The sequence below is a fragment of the Loxodonta africana genome, chromosome 14 (genome assembly GCF_030014295.1).
Source record: "Loxodonta africana isolate mLoxAfr1 chromosome 14, mLoxAfr1.hap2, whole genome shotgun sequence".
NCBI lineage: Eukaryota > Metazoa > Chordata > Mammalia > Proboscidea > Elephantidae > Loxodonta > Loxodonta africana.
In genome coordinates this window covers 17,742,674-17,763,156 of record NC_087355.1, presented here as the reverse complement: position 1 = coordinate 17,763,156, position 20,483 = coordinate 17,742,674, and the positions used below count along the sequence as shown (strand labels likewise).

At 39.5% G+C, this 20,483-nt stretch overlaps 1 protein-coding gene across 1 annotated transcript in view; it reads left to right on the top strand.

The window, feature by feature from the left end:
* CPA6 (carboxypeptidase A6) overlaps window positions 1–20,483 on the top strand; it is a 431,756-nt gene that overhangs the window by 329,060 nt on the left and 82,213 nt on the right. Inside the window, exons 3-6 of the mRNA XM_003408213.4 lie at window positions 3,614–3,738; window positions 12,757–12,871; window positions 14,901–15,002; window positions 17,792–17,896. Coding sequence (XP_003408261.3) covers window positions 3,614–3,738; window positions 12,757–12,871; window positions 14,901–15,002; window positions 17,792–17,896 — 447 coding nt within the window. The remainder of the gene's footprint in view (window positions 1–3,613; window positions 3,739–12,756; window positions 12,872–14,900; window positions 15,003–17,791; window positions 17,897–20,483) is intronic.

Below are 20,483 nucleotides of genomic sequence, written 5' to 3'. Positions count from 1 at the left end.
CATAGCAACCCTATAGGACAGAGTAGAACTGCCCCATAGGGTTTCCAAGGAGCGACTGATGGATTCGAATTGCTGACCTTTTGGTTAGCAGCTGTAGCTCTTAACCACTGTAACACCAGGGCTCCATTCACCGCAGCCAAAAGGTGGAAACAACCTAAATGCCCATCAGCAGGTGAATGGATAAACAAAATATGGTACGCACATACACTGGAATACTACTCAGCCAGTAGGAGAAATGAAGTCTTGATACATACTACGATATGGACAAAGCTGGAAGATATCATGCTGAGTGAAATAAGTCAATCACAAAGGGACAAAGATTGTATGACCACACTTATAGAAAAAGACAAGAAAAGGCAAATGTATAGAGAACAAAGTTTGTTAATGGATACCAGGATGGGAGGGAAGGGGAAAGGGGGGAGGAGTTTAACAGTGATGTAAATATCACATTTATCAAGGTAGAGTTGCACAGCTGATTGTTGTAATTGCTATCAGTAAGTCATACACCTGTAAAAAGTTGAATTGGTAAAAGTTGTGTGATAGACATATTTACAATGATGACCAAAAAAAAAAAAAAAGCAGCTGCTAAGGCTGCTTATATACAACCAAAATTCTCATGGGATTTGTTATCTTCGTTTGCAAATTTAGGGTCACGGTTCCATGGGACATCCCAGTTAATTGGCATAAAAACATATTTAGTGATTCTGTTCTACCTCCTATTTGTTACATAATGCCTGGGGTCTCAAAAGCTTGCAAGCAGCCATCCAAGGCACAGCAATTGGTCTCTACTCACCTAGAGCAACAGAGGAAGAAGGGCATCAGGAATAGGAGGAGGAATGGAATGTGTGGCTAATTGCTCCATGAACAACTGCCTCCTTTGCCATAAGACCAGAAAAACCGGATGGTGCCAACTACCATTACTGAACATTTTGATCAAAGATTCTATGGAAGAATTCTGATCAAAAGAGGGGAAATACAGAACAGAATTTCAAATTCCCTTGAATGAACTCCAGACTTTCTGGAGCCAGGAAGGTTGGATGAAACCCTGAAACTACTGCCTTGAGATAATCTTTAAACCTTAAACCAAAAATATCCTCTGAAGTCTTCTTAAAACTGAACAATGGTTAGTCTTCCTTGAGGATTATGCTCTTTTAAGGACTATCTATATGGGGTCAAATCAACAACAGCAACTTGAAAGATAAGAACCTTAGAGGGCAGTGAATTTATGTTAAGGGGGATGAAAAATTTAGAAAAGGAGGGTGAGAATGGTTGTACAATTCGCAGAATGTAATCAGTGCCACTAAATGCTATATGTAGAAACTGCAAATTGGTATATGGTTTGCTGTGTATATTCTCAACAACAAAATAAATAAAAAAAAAAAAAAAACAAAACAGAAAACTCTATGGAGTACAGTTCTACTCTGACACACATCGGGTCACCATGAGTTGGAATCTACTCAACAGTAACTAGTAATTAGATATAGGCATTTGCCTGCCACCCAGACTGAAATATCCATGTTACTCATCCAAGTACCCTTTCCCCAAAATATTACTTGAGAAAAACTGTCTCTTCATTTTAATCTACTTTCCTAATATCATAACAAAAATACAGTTCTTAATTTGGCAGACTCTTTTGTTGGTTGTCCTAAAGGCCAACTGCTCTCTGATGATACGTTAGCTTCCTTGGAAGCCTTCTCCAGGTCACACTGTAGGATAGGTCACTTCCATGGAGCTTTCCAATGGGGTAGCTACTCTTTTCTGTGGGATGAGGATTCTGATTCTCCCATGTATCCCAGAGAATACTGCTCATAGACATCTCCACGGTAGTAATTCATATTATTTTAGATACTGTAGTTTTCTACCCTCTGAATACAGCACTATTTTCTCATCTCCACTGGCATTAAGGGAAGGCAGCAAACCATTACCTTTAATGTAAAAACCTGTCTCTTTAATGAGCTTAGAGGCAAGTGCCGAAGATGATTAAGGGATTGGAAAATATATAAAGAAAAATGAAAAATGCCAAAGTGCCTCGTCTCACAAAGGCAGGAAACTAGCCATTTCCCACTGAAGAGCAGAACAAGAAAAAATGAAACTATGCTACTGCATAAGGATTTAAGAAAAATGTCGGACAAGCTCGCTAAGTGGGGATATTAGTTAAATTAGAGTGGTGTCAGCATTCCTCTTCCGGAGACTTAAAAGATGTGGTTTAGACTCCTCTACTGGGGACAGCTTCATGTAGTCCTAGATATATCCTTGCCCAAGGGCTGACAGATGGGTCAAATGACCTCTCAGAGTCCCTTCCAGCCCTACACTTTGGCTTTTCTATGATTGCTGGCCTGGTATGTTAGCAGAGTCAGATACCCCCTTCTGAGTTAGTGGAGAAGTCAGCTGCTTAAAGGAAAGCAGATAGACTCTTTGTCCCCAAAATAAATGCCCGTCTACCCTTTTGCAGATTAAATTGTACCGTTTGAGGTTTGTTTCCGTGAGTCATATTTTTGGTCTTCTAGAGTTCCCTAACAGAATGCAGACACGGACATCCTAAGTGAAGATAAAGTAACTAAACTCCTATTAGATGATGGCTGACTAGAGTTCACAGCCCTGCAACAGGACCAAGACTGGAAATGCAGGAGGAAGGAAGTCCCAAAGCAAACAGGAGAAGAAGAGATGCAGTCTACAGGACTGTAAAGACAGACTGTGCCTAACTGAAAATGTTGCTCTGTGCTCATACACAAGATAGGGCACTCCTCCCTCCCATCTGAATTCAGTCACTCTTTCAACAAACAAGAAGCTCCTACAGATGCCAAGCACTGCGCAGGGCACTGGGGCCACCACAGTAAATGGAACAAATGTGGATCCTGCTTTCCTGCAAAATACTGAACACACAGTGAGCGTGTAATGAATTCCTCCACGGACTCTGCGCTCAGGCAACAAATAATGATTGCATTGCTAATAGGGCCAAGGCATTGTTCTACGCATTTGGAGTGGAGTGGTAAACAAAATGGACAAATTCTTCGCCCCCATGGAGCTTACATTCTGGTAAGAGGAAGTTATGTAGTAAAAGAAGCTCAAGGTGACCTAAGAGCTATGACAAGGAGACCTACCTGAGTTGAGAAGGGGTGTTTCTATCTCAATGTGAAGGCTGACTGGGAATTAGCATAAGGCATGGGTTGGGTGAAGAGGAAGCGCATGGAGAAAGTTCCATTTAAAATTACCAAACCTTGTCAAGCGACCAGTTTGCTAGTGTGGTAGGATGAAGGGTAATTTATATCTTTTTCTTCCTTAATGTTATTCAAATATTTGTATAATAAATAATTTAAAAATAATATCGAGGTTATGCTTAAAACTAAATTATCCCATCTTTTTTTTACTTGTAGTTTTCATGTATTGATCTTTAAACTCTTACTTGTAATTATGATGAAATGGATATGATATAATTTGGAGCCCAAAGTCAAGATCAAACAGGAATTTTATCCTGGTGATGGAAGCATTGAGTCTAAGCCCAAAATGTGTTTGGTGTTACTGTATGCAAACAAGATGCCATGTTTGACATTGTGACATGGATTTTTCCCCACCTACATTGAATATGAATTACAGGTTGGTTCCTGCACTACAGGTGGACCTGTGGCAGCCCAGCAGTATCTCCTATGTATCAGAGGGAACAGTTACCGATGTCCATATTCCCCAAAATGCTTCCCAAGCCCTGTTAGCCTTCTTACAGCAAGCCAACATCCAGTACAAGTAAGCATTTTTAAAACTTGCTATAAAATTCATTTTTACTAAATGAACATAAGTGATAGCTGAATTCAGTTTATTTATCAAGTGACTAAGACAGTTTTTTTTTTTTTTTTTTTTTTTAAGACAGTGTTTCCGGTACTGAGAAAACTGAGGTGAATAAAACACAGTCTCTACCTTTGATGTGGTTATTAATCTAATGAGCAGCGGAAATAATCATATTGACATATTACTCCCCTATTACAATGAAACGTAAACACAGAAGCTTTCTTTTGTTGTTTGTTTTTATGTGTGAAGAGAGGAGAGCAGCCTAGCAAAACCTAAAGAGTGTTGGGAAGGCAGGGTCAGAAAAGGCTTTCTGTAGGTGGTACATTAGCTGGCAATCAATGAGACCTGAGAACCTTGCAGGCAGAGGGGACAATGCAAGCAAAAGGAAGAGAATGCATGTGTGGCTTTTAACAACAAAAATTTATTGTCTCCAAGTTTTGGAGGCTGGGATTCCAAGATCAGGGTGTTAGCCATGTTGATTCCTTTTGAGACTTGAAGTAGAATGTGTTCCATGCATTTTTCGTAGCTTCTGGTTGTTCTAAGCATTCCTTGGCTTGCAGCTTCAGGGCAACACAGTATCCTTCATCTTTCTTTCTGTATCTTCTATTTTCACAAGGACACCTGTCATATAGCATTAGTACCCACCCTATTCTAACATGAACTCATGTGAACTGAACTGATGACATCTTCAAAGACTCTATTTCCAAACAGGGTCATATTCACAGGTACAGGCAATAGGACTTCAGCACATCTTTTTGGAGAATACAATTCAGTACGTCATGTGTGCAGAGAATTTCGTGGTAGTTCAGTGTTATTAGCATGCAAGGAGCAAGTCAGAGAGTAGAAAGAAAAGATGCTGGAGAGGCTGAGGGAGGCCAGATTGTGGGAAAGCCTTATGTGCAGAGTAAGCTCAGATCTTCTCTTGTGGGTGATGTGGCACCTCTGGAGGATTTCAGCAAGGAAGCCACATTGTCAGCAGAGTGGAGGTCTACAGAAGACTACAATTACAGTCCAGGTAATAAATAATGATGTCCTGAGTCAGGGCCAGAGTAGTGGGATCAAGGGAAAAGAAAACATTAAAAAATATTTCAGATGTGAAACCACCTGGACTTGGAAATTGGTTGGATGTAGGTGGGAAAGAAAGAAGTCGAGGATGACTCCAAGTTTTCTAGCTTGGGTGACTGAATAGACCAATTTGAACAGGTTTAGATATGTTTAGCTTTGTTTGTTTTTAAGGAATAGTTAGGGTAATAAGAAGAGAACAAGTAGAAAATAGTCACAGGAGTCAAAGAAGAAAAGAAAAGCTTTCAAGAGAGGGAATAGCCATCAGTGTCAAAAGATGCAGCAATATCCACGAGGATAGGACTAAATAATTCTCTTTGGATTCGATAAATGAAAGTGCATTGGTACAATGGCCAAAACTGGAAATATTTGAGCAAGAAGATAAAGTAGCATTGTATTATAACCCAAAGTAAGAAAAAAAAAAATCCATACGTCCATACTGATGTAAATAAATGATTGAATAAATAAATAAATGGGGGAGAAGAATTACAAATCATTTCTGTAGATACTCTGCCTTCAAGGAGGAAGTGGAGCATAAGTCCCCACTCCTTAGTTATGGGTTGCACATGATATCCTTCCAAAGAGTATGGAAAAGGGGGAAAATAGAGTAAATTTATAGTGGAGAAACCTGACAAATACCAACTCAACCAGGTGATAAATCGTGTTGATAGTATGTATCCTGGATATAATGTGATGAAAATGACACATCTGTGATCTTCATCAAAAATGAGACAAATCATATCTCTTGTCTAATCATCAGAAAATTATCACACAAATTACAATAAAGGGGAACCCTACAAAATATATGACCTCTATTCCCCTAGCATGTCAAGATCATCAAAAACAAGGAAACTCTGAGAAACTGTCACTGCCAAGCGGAGCCTAAGGAGACAGAACAACTCAATGTAATGTAGTATTTGAATAAAGTGTGGACTTTAAAATATCAATATTGTTCATTAATTATTCCAAATATTCCATACTAATGTAAGATGTTAATAATAGGGGAAACTAGGTGTGGAGTATATGGAAACTCTCTATACTATCTTAATTTTTCTGTAACTCCAAAGCTTTTCTAAAAAGTTAAGTCCGTTATTTTAAAAAGTTCATTGGTAACTGTAATGGTAGGATTCAACTGCGAAGAGGAGACTAATTGAAGATTTGGGATTTGTTGGGATGTTTATAGGCTGAGGGGTTGGACCAGCAGGTAGGGAGACACTGATATGTAGGAGAGAGGGGGAAAGTGACAGAGAAGACAGGAGAGAATGCACAGGTGCGGGTGAGTCTGAGCAGTAGGAAGGATACCTTATCTTCTAAGATTAAAGAGGTCAATGTGGGTCTAGGTTATAGGGAGGACAGTTGACAAGGTGAAGGAGATCACAGATGATGGCCAAATTTTCTGGATGATGAAGCAAAATCATCTAATGAAAGTAAAGAAACAGGGGTTGAAGTGTGTTGCCAATAGAAAAACTGGGATAAGAAGCAATAAAAGTTTGGTTGCTGAGAAGAGAGATTATAGAGCCCTGATAGGTTGAGGTTTTGTTGAGCAAAAACTCAGAAAGGTCAGGGCTGCAAGGAAGCTGAGGTTCCCAGTGAGATTCTAGTTCAAGCATTCATCCACAGGACTAATCTGGATATGAAAATAGGAGACTCTAGGGAATGATGGAACAAAATGGAAGAAGCAAGGACGGTATGTCGTTAGTTGCCATTGAGTCAGCTTTGACTCCTGGTGACCCCATCTACAACATAACAAAACATTGCCCAGTCCTGCACCATCTTCAGTATGCTCAAATCCATTGTTGCATTTTGAGTGTCTTTCAAAGTTGGGAGCTCATCTTCTAGCACTACGTTGGACAATGTTCTGTTGTGATCCATAGGGCTTTCATTGGCTAATTTTAGGAAATAGATCACCAGACCTTTCTTCCTTGTCTGTCTTAGTCTGGAAGCTCCACTGAAATCTGTCCACCATGGGTGACCCTCCTGGTATTTAAAATGCAATTGGCATAGCTTCCAGCGTCATAGCATCCCACAAGCCACTGAAGTAAGACAAACTGACAGATGGGTGGTGGAAGGAAGATATGTTGTTGCTAGTTGCCATCAAGTTGAGTCCAACTCATGGGAACCCAAGTGTGCAGAATAGAACTGCTCCACAGGGTTTTCAAGGCTGTGACCTTTCAGAAGCAGATTTCCCGGCTTGTCTTCTGAAGCACCTCTGGGTGGGTTTGACTGTCAACCTTTCGGTTAGTAGTCCAGCGCTTAACTATTTGTACCACTCAGGGAGCCTGAAGATAGATATAAAGGCCTTTATTATTGAAAAACAGGTATAGTGTAGCTGAGGGCAATGAACTGGAATGAAGAAAGGTTTGACAAAATGTGGGATATTGGATGTCAAGATTTCCGATGTGAAACAGTTACAGCTAGTGATAAGATCCAGAGAGTAGCCATTTCATGGCTGAAATGAAATGTTGCGTGAAGACCATTCAGGTTGATGCAGACAAGAATGGGTAAGCTAAATCATCAGAGGCTCATCACAGCAGTCTTGAATCCCCTTGGCTGAGGGAAAGATTAGAGGTGATGAGGGAGACTGTACTCCCAGGGCAGGAATAGCAGGGAATAGCCAGGAGTTAGAAGACAGCAACAAGGAGTGGCATGACTCTAAAAGAGGATGAGCTTTTCCCTGTGTTAGAAGATTTATGGGGAGGCAGAAACGGGATCCAGGAGAATTCTGGCCTCCCTCCCTCCTGGTTCCATGGTGGGAAGGTGGGGTAGAAGAATAGAAAGCCACAAAAAATGGACATGGATTGAGAGAGTTCTCTGAAGAAAGTGGAGCATTTAGGAAGTTTATTTACAGTAGAAAAGGAATTCCAGTGGGCAAAAGAACAAAGAGTGGTTCTGGAGAGGAGGGGGGTCAGTGGAGAATCTAGGGGACGAAGTGCAGTGAATTAATGAGATGGGAGGGAGTGAATTAATTACCTCTAGTTTGCAATCCTAGGATTTCAAGGCTGAGAAGCATGATTGTAAATAACCTCAACTAACCTAACTTGTTAGGAAGTTATCATACTACCAAAACTGACACACAGACCCCTGATGATGGCTGGTAAGGGCTGGGGTGGGCTGAGGGCTCTGTGGATCAATGGTGAGAGCCTAGGCTCAGTGGGATACTGGACCACTGCAAAATGGCAGTGACATCCCTGGTCTAGACAAATACTGCTCTTCCAGAAAGATAATTACAATCTAAGTACAAATAGGATTTTTGCAGAAAGATATTTTATCTGTGCCTCTAGAATAGAGCATAGTCACAGCTGTGCATAAGACTATTGTTCATGTTCAATATATTTTAGTCATTGCTATAAATTCGAAGGTGCACTTTGATTCTCTGAATGCCTGGCAGGAAAGAGCTTGGCGATTAAAAGTGCTCAGTAACAACTTACTTGCTTCGTTAATTATTATTCAATAGAAAAAAATATACCAGTTAGTTTAACAAGCCTCCATTTCCTGCCATTAAATACAGGTCATGTGAAAATGATATCGAATAAAATATCACACTTGAGGACTCAGAGAATAGATTTAAAAAATGAATGTTTTTAAGTCAGTTGTCTTCTCATAGAGAACAATCACTTAGAATTGTTCGTTTTGCTGGTCCCAAAGTAATAACACATAATAGCTACATTCCATGGTGCCAGTAGGTAGAGATCATTTTAATTGACTTTTAGTATTGCAGCCTGGGGGATTTTTAAAAGATTGTCATCTACTCTGTACAACTATACATAATGTACAGCTGTAAACCAAAAACCAAACCCGCTGCTGTTGAGTCAGTTCCAACTCACAGCAACCCTATAGTAGAGAGTAGAACTGCCCAGGGTTTCCAAGGCTGTAAATCTTTCCAGAAGAAGACTGCCACGTCTTTCTTCCAAGGAGCACCTGGTGGGTTTGAACCTTTCAGTTGGCAGCCCAGTGCTTTAATCACCGTGCAACCAGGGCTCCTTTATAATGCTATAAAACCAATGAACCCACTGCCTTGGAGTCGATTCAGACTCATAGCGGCCCCATAGAGTTTCCAAAGCTATAAATCTTTACAGAAGCAGACTGCCACACCTTTCACAGAATAGCTGGTGGGTTTGAACTGTTGAACTTTTGGTTAGCAGCCTAGCGCTTTAATCACTGTACCACCAGGGCTCCTTTGTGTAACTATAAAAAACAAAAAAACAAATCTATGGCCGTGGAGTCGATTCTAACTCACAGTGACCCTACAAGACAGAGTAGAACTGCCCCCGTAGGGTTCCAAGGAGCGACTAGTGAATTGGAACTGCCAAACTTTTAGTCACACCTCTATGGCCTTGACGTGCCTGTAGCAATAATAGCAGGAAGGTGACCTCAGCCTCACTTTTAACCTCACAAATCTGAACTCAGAACCTAGCTACAAAGGAGTCTAGGAAAAGTAGTTTTTAACTTTCCAGCCGTTGTAGTACAGGGCCCATAAAGGGAGTAAAAATAAATGCTGAGAGCCAATTGACCATATCAGTACAGAAAGTCAAAGGAAGAAGCCAATTGAACTGTATTCTAATATTCTCTTCCATTTTTATTTAATAGGGAACCTAAGAGGACTGATAGCAGTGAGTTTCTAGGGTTAGGTGTCCTAAATTACTAGTTCTTAATCCTGGCAATATATTAAAATTACCTGGTAAGCATTTTAAAAGGACCAATGCCCAGAGTCCATCAGAGATTAGTCTACGCAGGCACCAGTGTAGTATAGTTTTTTAAAGCTCGTAGATGATTCTAATGCTGCCTGGATTGAGACTCACTGGCTTAAATGAAACAATAAATGCTGGATATAGGAGTCCCTGAGCGGTACAAAGGGTAAACATGCTCGGCTGCTAACCAAAAGGTTGGTGGTTCAATTCTACCCAGAGGTACCTCAGAAGACAAGCCTAGTAATCTACTTCCAAAAACTCAGCCCTTGAAAGCTATGAAGCACAGGCCTACTCTGACACACGTGGGGTTGCCATGAATCAGAATCAACTTGACGGCAACTGGTTTGAGTTTGTTTGTTTCTTTGTTTGTTTCTAAAGACTAGCTCTATTTATGAGTCTTGGAGAATTTAACTGTACAATATGACAGAGATGCTTAATAAACAGTTTATTCTTCAAAGGCGTTGATGTACAACTAGAGTGATTCCATACAACCTCAAACTGAAAATTTTATATTCTTACTTTTGGTGAAAACACTAGGAAGCTTAACTAGAAAATATTAAGATAAATCTTTATAACAATTACCCATTGGAATTATTTTGGCAATTCTCTGAGTGGGCATTTCGTTATACGATTAGCAAAATGTTGTCATTTATCAATTACTATTGCATAATCTAATCTTTTTAATCTAATCTATCAAGAAGCATCATGTTCTTTCTGAATGTCCCAGAAGAATATTAACTTTCTAACAGTTGTTCTGCCAAGAGCTGCCAAACACACAGATGCACCAGTATCAGAACTTCTGAGCTTGGCTGGTGATGAAAGCAAGGATTTGCTCTTACCTGAGTGGAAACAAGTTATCTTTACTTGGGCATATTTAGAAAGTCTGTCCACTTTGGAAATGTTGTCAAAGCAATGTATTACAGCTCACTTTTGTAAACATTCTCAAAATATTTCAAACCTTTGAACACTTTATTTTGGTGTTTATATATTTTATCTTTTCAACTGGACGTGCAGAAGGAGATCCTTGTGCAGATTACTGGCCTTTGGCAAACCTACTAAGTAGCCAGGAGCTCTGGTAGCGCAGTGGTTAAGAGCTCGGCTACTAACCAAAAGGTCGGCAGTTCAAATCTACCAGCCCTTCCTTGGGAATCCTATAAGGCAGTTCTACTCTGTCCAATAGAATTGCTATGTGTTGGAATCAACTCTACAGCAATGGGTTTGGTTTTGGTTTTTGTATTAAGTAGCAAGGAAAAATGGGTAAATGGTACTGGTTAGGGAAACATATCTGACAACTCCCTGCAGTAACTCTGAACATGTTGACAGTTTATAACCACCTGAGCCCTAATCAAATTTGCATCTTTCTTGACCGTGCCAGAGCCTATCAGAGCACAAAATGAATTTACCAATTTTATACCACCTTACCATGTCTTCATTTCTAAAATGTTTCCAGTTTTAAAGTTGAAAATTGAAGGGTGAAGAACAGTAAGTAGATGATCACTTCCTGATTAAGAATTTTGTTCACTGTGGGCGCAAGATAAATAATGAATGAATCACTCAAAAGGAGGGTTCCACACCCAGCATGCTCCTAAGGAAATCTAAGTGTTTATTCAGGTATTTCAAAATAATTTTTAAAAATGTAAGCGGCCTATATAGATCATAGATCAGCCTTCAAGTCATTAAAAGATACCATTACGTGTTCTTTTAATAGCACTTACACCGTTAAGCAACAGTATTTTGTTTGTTTGTTTTTGTTTTGGGACGATTAAGTATGAAAGCAAAGCTTCTTACCTGCCAGACCCAGAAAAATCACAGAGGGGTTTTTTGATGTCTTTAAATATTCTAAACGAAGGAAAAGCCTTGTTACCTCACGGCCACTCTAGTTATACTAAGTGAGTATTGGGAAAACAGGCCTATATCCAGCTCAAAGGTGACATCAAAAATATCTGGAGCTGGTTCCAAACATTGGAATCCCCCCGACCCTTGGCCTCAGCCTCCGCCTGCCAAATGCATTGCCGTTGATAAGCTGAGCCTAGCTTCTCTCGACAGCCTTGATACTGGCACGCAGCTAAACGGCTTTTTCCAATTCTGGGTGTTTCTTGAGTAGCTTCTCTATCTTTTACCTTGCCTCTCAGAGTCTTGAGTTAGGTATGCCAGGTGATGCCATGAGAACAGCCTCCCAGTGATGAAAGGGATGTGAGCAAATAGAAGCAGCAATAAAGGAGGTTGGAGAGAGGTGAAAGAAACTTTCATTACAGGCTATGCTCAGGTTTCATTATGTCATCACACTGGACTTGAAGTCTCAAGACTTAAATTTGGATCCTCATCCTGAGTTCAAATTCTGGCTCCGCCACTCACTAACGGGGTGCCATTCCGTGGTTTCAGTAGGGCGGGTGTGGGGATGTGGACCACACCTGGTGACACGGTCAGAGGGAGTGACACCAAAATAACTGTCTGTAAAACTTTTGTGCAGTATTTCAGCAGAATTTTATGTTTTATAAAAATATCCCTGTAGTTAGTTGTAACTAGAAATATTTTTTCATAAGCTCAGCTTACATGTATCAATATACATAGAACTCTGTGCTAATTTACTTTTTGAAACGTCTCATGCTCTCCCATCAGAATTGTCATTACTACCCAATTACAGTGATGCTTCGGATCACATGGTTTCACCTGCACAGGCTACAAGCACGTACGGCTGTTTTCGTTGCTGCCGGCTTTTTTATAGTCAGTCACTGATTTTGTCAAATTTTCTGGTGCTTTATCGTGACAATCAGCACAAGGGGGTAGCACCAACCATAGTGACACCGCTGGTGCCATTGGCGAGTTCTTAACCCTTTGGAGGTGCAGTTTCCTCACTTGTAAAATGGAATGATAATAGAAATTAAGAGCATATGTGTAAAATACAGAGCGGGTGCCTGGCACATTGTAAATGCCGTAAGTGGAAGAGCACGTAGCCATCATTCGGTTGTTGTAAATGTGCAATCCATGGTAATTATTACTACTAATTTGGGGACATCTGCTTATCATAAGTTCACATTTTTAATTCATTACACCATTTATTTAACAGTTTTCATTTCTTTAAAAAGAGTGTTTTTCCAACATTTGGTATTTTTAGAAAAGTTGATCTCAGCTGCCCTTCTTTTCATAGATGTATGATTTTGCTTTATTACCTGATTTTTATATTATCTCAGCTTATTTTTCATTATGTTTATCATTTCATACCGAGGGTCCTCATAGAAGATCTTCAGAAAGCACTGGAAAAGGGAAGCAGCTTGCAGACCCAAAGAAATCGAAGATCTGTTCCTGGATATAATTATGAAGTTTATCACTCCTTAGAAGAAGTATGTAATCAAAGAAACTTGTATTGCTTTCTCACAAGCACATGTTTATCATTTAGGTATAAGGATTGGGAGAGGTATAAAGACAGAGACAGGGCTATGTGAAGAGTACATATAGGCCTTATCCTGCCTAGACACCTCAGTTCAATCATCTCTTCTTCCATTAAGGTTTTTAGTGCTGTAGAAGAAGTAGCAAAATAATTTAAATTTCACCTACTCTGCCCCCACTATGGAGCCCTAGTGATGCAGTGGTTAAGAGATCGGTTGCTAACCAAAAGGTTGGCAGTTCGAATCCGCTGGCCACTCCTTGGAAACCCTATGGGGCAGTTCTGCTCTGTCCTATAGCAACGCTATGGGTCGGAATTGACTCAACAATAAGGGGTTTTAACGGGCCCCCATTATAGAGGACATGCGAAGGGAAATGAAAGAATGAGATAATGTTCCTGTAATTAAGGTTATAAACATCTTAACAAAAAGCCATGGAAGGTAGTTAGCCAGAGTTTCAGGGCAATGATTTGGCTGAGGAGTATAAGTGAACTTTGATGCTTGCTCTTAACCCTCCGCAAAGCTGAGTCCTCCCAAAGGCCAAGCCTAATATGTGGCTTTGAACATGCTGTTATTTATTCTACCTGAAGAACTGACAGCAACCCCATCCCCACCACCACATCATTTACTGTTTACCTGGACAAAAACTAACTTAAGCAAGAGAGTAACTGGTTTCTAATTTCCCAGACTAGGTGGGACCCCTTTCTGCTTTCCACCACCCTAGAGTATTACATGGCCACTTATCACATAGATGTGGTATTTATCACCATCCTTACTTGTTTTTTCACTTGTGTGATTATTAATTAATGCCTTTCGGTCCCCATAAGCTGCAAGTTCCATGAGGACAGGCCATGTCTTCCTTGTTCACCACTATATCCCCAGTGGTGAGCAAATAGGGACCTCCCAATAGAGAATGGTGGACAGAATGAATAAATGAATGAATGTATACATTTACTGATAGATGGACCAACTTTCCTCTGAATTGAACAAAGGAATGCCAGGCATAGAATTAATGAGATCCTGTTATATTCTTAAGAATAATTTGGTTCTCTTCATAATAACTCCCCTTTCAAAATTATTTCCACATATTTCATATCTCAACGTATTTTTTTAGAAGCTTGACATTAGAAGCAATATAAAGGTTAAATAACTTGGCACATGGAAATGCTATTAACATACTCTAAAATAAAATTAAATATATATGTTTATTATATATTATTAAACTAAATGAGAAAATATAGGCACTTTTCAAGACATTTTTTCAACACAGATCCTTTCTTTCACATCATGGAACCGTAGGACACTTTTGTGTGACTTTCTTACTCCTTTATAGAGCTTTGAAGTCAGAAATGTCACTGCTGTTTCTAAGTGCTGTATTCATCCATCTCAAATATACTTTCTCCTGATGACAGATAAGTGTGTGCAAATGGATCAATGCAAACTTATCACTATTACTGAAAAAATTATTCAAAGAGCATGCCCTCAGACATGTGGCTCAGTATAATCTTTAAATGCAAAAGATAATATCTTTTTCTTAGCATTTTCTTTTTGGTGGCAAATTACCATATATGGGTCTTTAATAAATACTTTCAAGTAGTTTGGATGGTTTTCTTAAAGCTGATTTATTACATTAAATCTTGGGGGGTAGGGATGGAAATAGAATTTGATTTTCAAAAGAAACCCAGAACACAACAATTTTCCATAAAACTCTGCCAGCAAGATATTAATGGTATATGATCACTGTACGGTATATGGAAAGGTGCGAGTTAAAGAGAGAAGAATATAAAGTGATGAAGCTACTATTGGTAACGGCAGAAAATGTATCTCAAAGGAAATAAAAACACAGAACTTGTTTTTGTTAGAGTCTATGTCCTAGGCATGCCCTTTGAGTGCTGAGACCTACTGTTGTCATTTTGTTACCTTTTTGTTCTCTAAAAGCTCCATCATTATGAAGAGTCTGACTTGGTTCTCATTCCTTTGCTTTTAGATTCAAGACTGGATGCAACATCTGAATAAAACCCACTCAGACCTCATTCAGATGTTCTCTATTGGAAAATCATATGAGGGAAGATCTCTTTTTGTTTTAAAGGTAAGAGTAAAAAGTTGTTAGCTAAAGAAAAAATATTTACCAAACTTTTTTTTTTTTACTTTGACTTATGAGGAAAAGAAATGAAATGGTCTTGCGTAGAGTCTCATGTTTAATATCACTTGATAATTTAAGGAAAGTTCACACTCAGGTTTCTGAGCCATGTTTAGTATTTGCCATTGAGTATTCCAGAGAATGCTGTTTCTAACATTTCCAGAGCAATTGATGCACTTCAACGATTAGTGGCCTTCAAAATTATTTATGAGTGAGTGTTACTTAGGATGAACCAATGCAAAACTATATGAATGGGCTAGAATCTGTGTCCCGTTACCCATCTTTGACCCTGCATTCTCTTCCAGCCGTAGACCTATAGCTCTCCATCCCTTCTCAAACTTCTGAAAACATTTACCTATATTCACTGTCTCTGCTTCCTCGACTCACTGGTTTTTGCCCCCATAACGCTTCTAAAACTGCTCTTGCCAATGTCAGTTATGACTCTGAGTTGGTTCTCCTCTTTCTCTGACCGCTGCCTCTCCTCTCAGTTGCTGGCTCCTCTTCCCTTGGCCTTTCCTTTTGTTGTTTTTAGTTGCCGTCAAGTTTTCTCTGACACATGGCGACCTTATGTTTAACGGAATGAAACATTGCCCAGTCCTGCACCGTCTTCATGACCACTGGTATATTAGAGTCCATTGTTGCAGCTAGTGTGCCAATCCACCTCATTGCGGGTTTCCCTCATTTTTCCTCATTTCTTTGACCCTCCACTTTACCAGACATAATGTCCTTTCCTTGGTTGTGATAATTAATCCCCAGAAGTCTATCCTCAGCTCTGCTCTCACTCCACAAATCCTTTCTAGGTGGGCACATCTACCCCATGGCTGCAACAATCATCCCAGACCTTCTTATCCAGTGGAGTACAGCATTGCCCACTTGACATTCTCACCTGGGTTTTCACAAAATCTCCCAGACAACATATTCAACAGAAATTATCCTTCTCTCCAAATATCCTACCAGTTCAGAAACATGAGCTTCGTCCTAAAATCCTCTCCTTTATTCTATCCTCTAAACCTACCACCAAAACTGACAGTTATTTCTTCTAAATATCTTTTGGATCTGCCCCAACCTATTGTCCCCACTGCTGTCGCCCTAATTTACCTCTGCATCCATTCTCCCAAGACCATTGCAATGGCCTTCTACTGAACTTCCTTTCAAGCCCTGCGCTCTACCCTCTAATCCCCTAACCTATCCTGCACATCACTGTCAGAGTGAGCTTGAGCATATGCACACACATGGCCTTCCCGTCAGATACAGGAGGAAGTCTCACCTCTTTCTCATGGTATCCAATGACTTCATATGTCCTCTGCCTCTGATCCAGCTTCATCTGTCACACCTTCCTCATACTTTTATATTTTAGAAGCAGTTTGTCAACTACAGTGTGTTCAAATGCCCTTCTAAGCTTGAAATGCCATCCTCCAACTTGTCTGTCAGCAAGCTTCAAGTCTTGCTCAAGTATTCAGATGCTTCTCTTCTGAGATGCCTTCTCTTACTCCCCAGGAAAAAATAGGCACATTCATATCATAATGATTGGTTGATTTATTGATCAATCACATGTCTGTCCTCCACACTAGCATATGTTTCTTGTCTTTTCATTTTTAAATCTCCAGTGACAAGCACAATATCTGACATTAAAACGGATGTCTTGACAAATATTGCATGATTCCACTTACATGAAATATTTATAATAGATAAATGCATAGAGACCAAAGTTTCTTAGTGGTTACCTGGGGCTGGGAGGAGGGGGAATGGGGAGTTAGTACTTCAGGAGTACTGAGTTTCTATTTAGGCGCATGAAAAACATTTGAAAACAAATACTGGTGATGGTTGCACAACCCGATGAATGTACTTAATGTCACTGAGTTTACACTTAAGAATGGTTAACATGGCAAATGTTTTGTTGTATATATATTACCACAATAAAAAAGGATGTCCTGAAATATTAGTTGAATGAACTAATGAATGAATGAAAACTAGGTCTCCTATGAATATAATGTCAAGAGCTATCTGTTGATTCCAAACCAAACCAAACCCACTGCCATCAAGTCAATTCTGACTCACAGTGACCCTATTAGAGTAGAGCTGCCAGGTTTCCAAGGCTGTGAATCTTTACAGAAGCAGACAGCCACATCTTTCTCCCGTGGAGAGGCTGGTAGGTTCAAACCGCCTCCTTTTGGTTGGCAGCTGAGCACTTTAACCACTGCGCCACCAGGGCTCCTTACCTATCGATTACTGGGTTTGAAACCAGGTTGTAAGTAGTATTGATTTCATAGGATTTGTAAAAAAAAAAAAAAAAACTTGTCACTTGAGTCTCTCAATCTTGGCACATTATATTTCCATTTTTTAGTATATTAAAGTTTGACTTTGTCTACCTAAAAGAAAATAGCTATTTCTTTAAGGCATCTGCTTCCTTAGGAGGGAGAAAGGAAGATGATAGATATTTTCACTTTTTACTTAACAGTCACATTTTTAATTGAAGAAGCAAACCTATTTTAAGGATCTCCCTTTTCCTTATGTATTTTCTGGTTCTTAGATTTATAATTAGGGAAACAAATTTTTGTTTCTGCATAAACAAACCTGGAACTCCCCAAGGAGATAAGAAATCTCTTTGTCTTTTTATGGGTTACCACCCAATGAACCAAACTATAGTGAAGAATTGCGCTGAAAGCTATTGAATTATGCTAGTCAGTGAATTCAGAATAAAAGTTTGAGTCGGTTACTATGAATACTCTCGTTTTCAGCTGGGCAGAAGATCCCGAGCTTACAAAAGAGCTGTCTGGATAGACTGTGGCATTCATGCAAGAGAATGGATTGGTCCTGCCTTTTGTCAATGGTTTGTAAAAGAAGTAAGTTAAACCCTTTACACAATGTCCATTTCAGCTAGTCAGTGCTTCCCATGTGATTTTATTCTGCTCAGGGAACAAAGGTGGGAATGTGAAGCCAGCGATATCTGATTGAATGATAACACCTGGATTATGTGAGTTGCTTTCATGTGTATAAAGAACCCTCAAACCCTGGGCTCAGCTTATCCTCATTTCTGCCCTTGGACGTAAGAATAACCAACCCTCATTAAAGGGAAAGAATCTGAAGAACCTTTATGAATTTGTGAAAAATTAGGACTCAACCATAGCAACTGTTAGGCATTAACTAAAAGGCTAAAAATCTCAATTGTGATATTCCAGAGCATTTTTTGACATGATATTCAGCTCAGAAAGTCCTACCTCTCTTACCTTTCCCCTCAAAATGATCTCACATATGTTCACAATAACAAGGTGAGCAAGTGATTGCATTGTGTCCTCCTGATATGGGTCTATAATTTAGACACCAAAGACCTTCAGTATCTGTAGATTTATCATCCTCAGTTTCAGTGACCCTAATGGTTGCTAACTCAGTGATTTCTCATTTTCTGAAAGCTTCATGTGAATCATGAGCCCTCTGAAGCTAGTATATGGAGTGGGTCCCTATCAAGAGTGAGCCAGCCTCATGGTCTGACTTCTCAATAAGCTCTGATGTTTAATATTTCCTTATTCTTTGTCAAGAATACAATAACTTCTGTGACTTTCTAACCTTGGCTTCTTAATTAAAAAAAAAAAAAATGAGACTTAAAAAAAAAAAAAACTAGTACTGGTAATGAAAATGAAGGAGACAAAAGAAATGAAGATTCTTAGCCAGAAAAATAACATTACAAATTTCTTTAGCCCTGTACTTATAAAAAAAAAATTTGTAATGTAAAAAAAAATTTTTTTTTTATAAGTACAGGGCTAAAGAAATTTGTAATCTTATTTTTAGAGAACCATTAAGGATATTTAAATATTTCAGTTATACCTTACTGTGTGTCATGGAGAAACTGTGCGCCTAGTGGGATTTGTGATTTTGAAGCCTCTGCCAGGTCTTGGGAAATATCCTTCACAAATGTCAAGAATGTATTAAATTTGCCAAATCTGCCTCTCTGCCACTACCAAACCCACAAAAGAATCCTTAATTTTATAAATGTTACATAACAACATTTTCAAACTATTCCCACTCGGTATATTGAATAATTCACATTCTCTTAAAACACCATTTTATTTTGCTAGAATAAATGCAAAAGCTAATAAGAATTGGCTAGCTCTATTACCTTGTAAGTAAGGAGCCCTGGTGGCAAAACAGTTGAGCACTCTGCTGCTAACCAATTGTTGGCAATTCAAACCTACCCGGTGGCTCTGTGGGAGAAAGACCTCCATCCATAAAGATTAAAGCTAATACCAGACCCACTGCCTTCAAACTGATTCTGACTCATAGTGATCCTATAGGATAGAGTAGAGCTGCCCCACAGAGTTTCCAAGGATAAAATCTTTACAGAAGCAGACTGCTACATCTTTCTCCAACAGAGCAGCTGGTTAACAGCCAAGCACTTTAACCACTGCACTACCAGGGCTCCTCTATAAAGATTACAGCCAAGAAAACCCTATGGGGCAGTTCTGCTCTGTTACACGGGGTGACCAGGAGTTGGAATCGACTTGACGGCAGTTGGTTTGCTTTTGGTTTTAATCGACTTGATGGCACCCAACACATTACCTTGTGCTAAATATTCAGTGCGTATGTAACAACATATTCTCTGCTGTTTCAAGTTCAAGTAAAAAAATGGCTAAGTATAGAACATCTATTGTTATAGAATGTGGTCCAATGTATTATTAAAGACATAAAAATGCATCTCCCAAACACTCCAGCTAAAGTTTCACTGCACCCTCCACATGAGCAACTTCTTTTTAACACCTAAATTTATCTTAATTGTTCATGTGCTTATTGTCTGTCTCTTCACCAATTCCAAAGACAGACTCTGAGTTGTTTACTGTCAAATCCCCAGCACCCAGAACAATACCTGGAACCTGGTAGATGTTCAGATATTTGTTAATGAATGGGAATAATGTGAATCCGGTGGTCATAATGTGGAAAGATTTCCTGGAGATGGCTTGTAAAATTATCTCATAGGGCGTGAATGGTACTGTCTGGATTTTTGCAGTGCACAACCTGTACAACCATATATGTCAGCCCTGTAACCTGAGCTAAATTTCCAAAGAAGAGAAAGATACAATGTAACCAAAGGAAAAAGAAGAGGCACGTATAATGGCTGTCAACTGAGGGTAGTTCAGCTTGAAGCAAAAGCAAGATGACTAAAATCAAGCTCCATTTACCCAAAGATGAGTGAGGAAAAGCTCCTGCTCCCTCCTGCACCAGGCCCTCATCATGTGTGCACATGAGTCAGGTCATCTTACTACTTCTGCACCCTCTGCATGCCTCCATTTTACCAGTTGGGGCAATAGCCAAAAGTTAAAAAAAAAAAAAACGGAAGTCTAGAAGTCACTCACCCCAGTGTCTTTGTGAAACCAGTGGGGCTGCCCAGGTGTGACCATGAAGTAGGAGTGACTGAAGCACATCAGAATTTACAACATT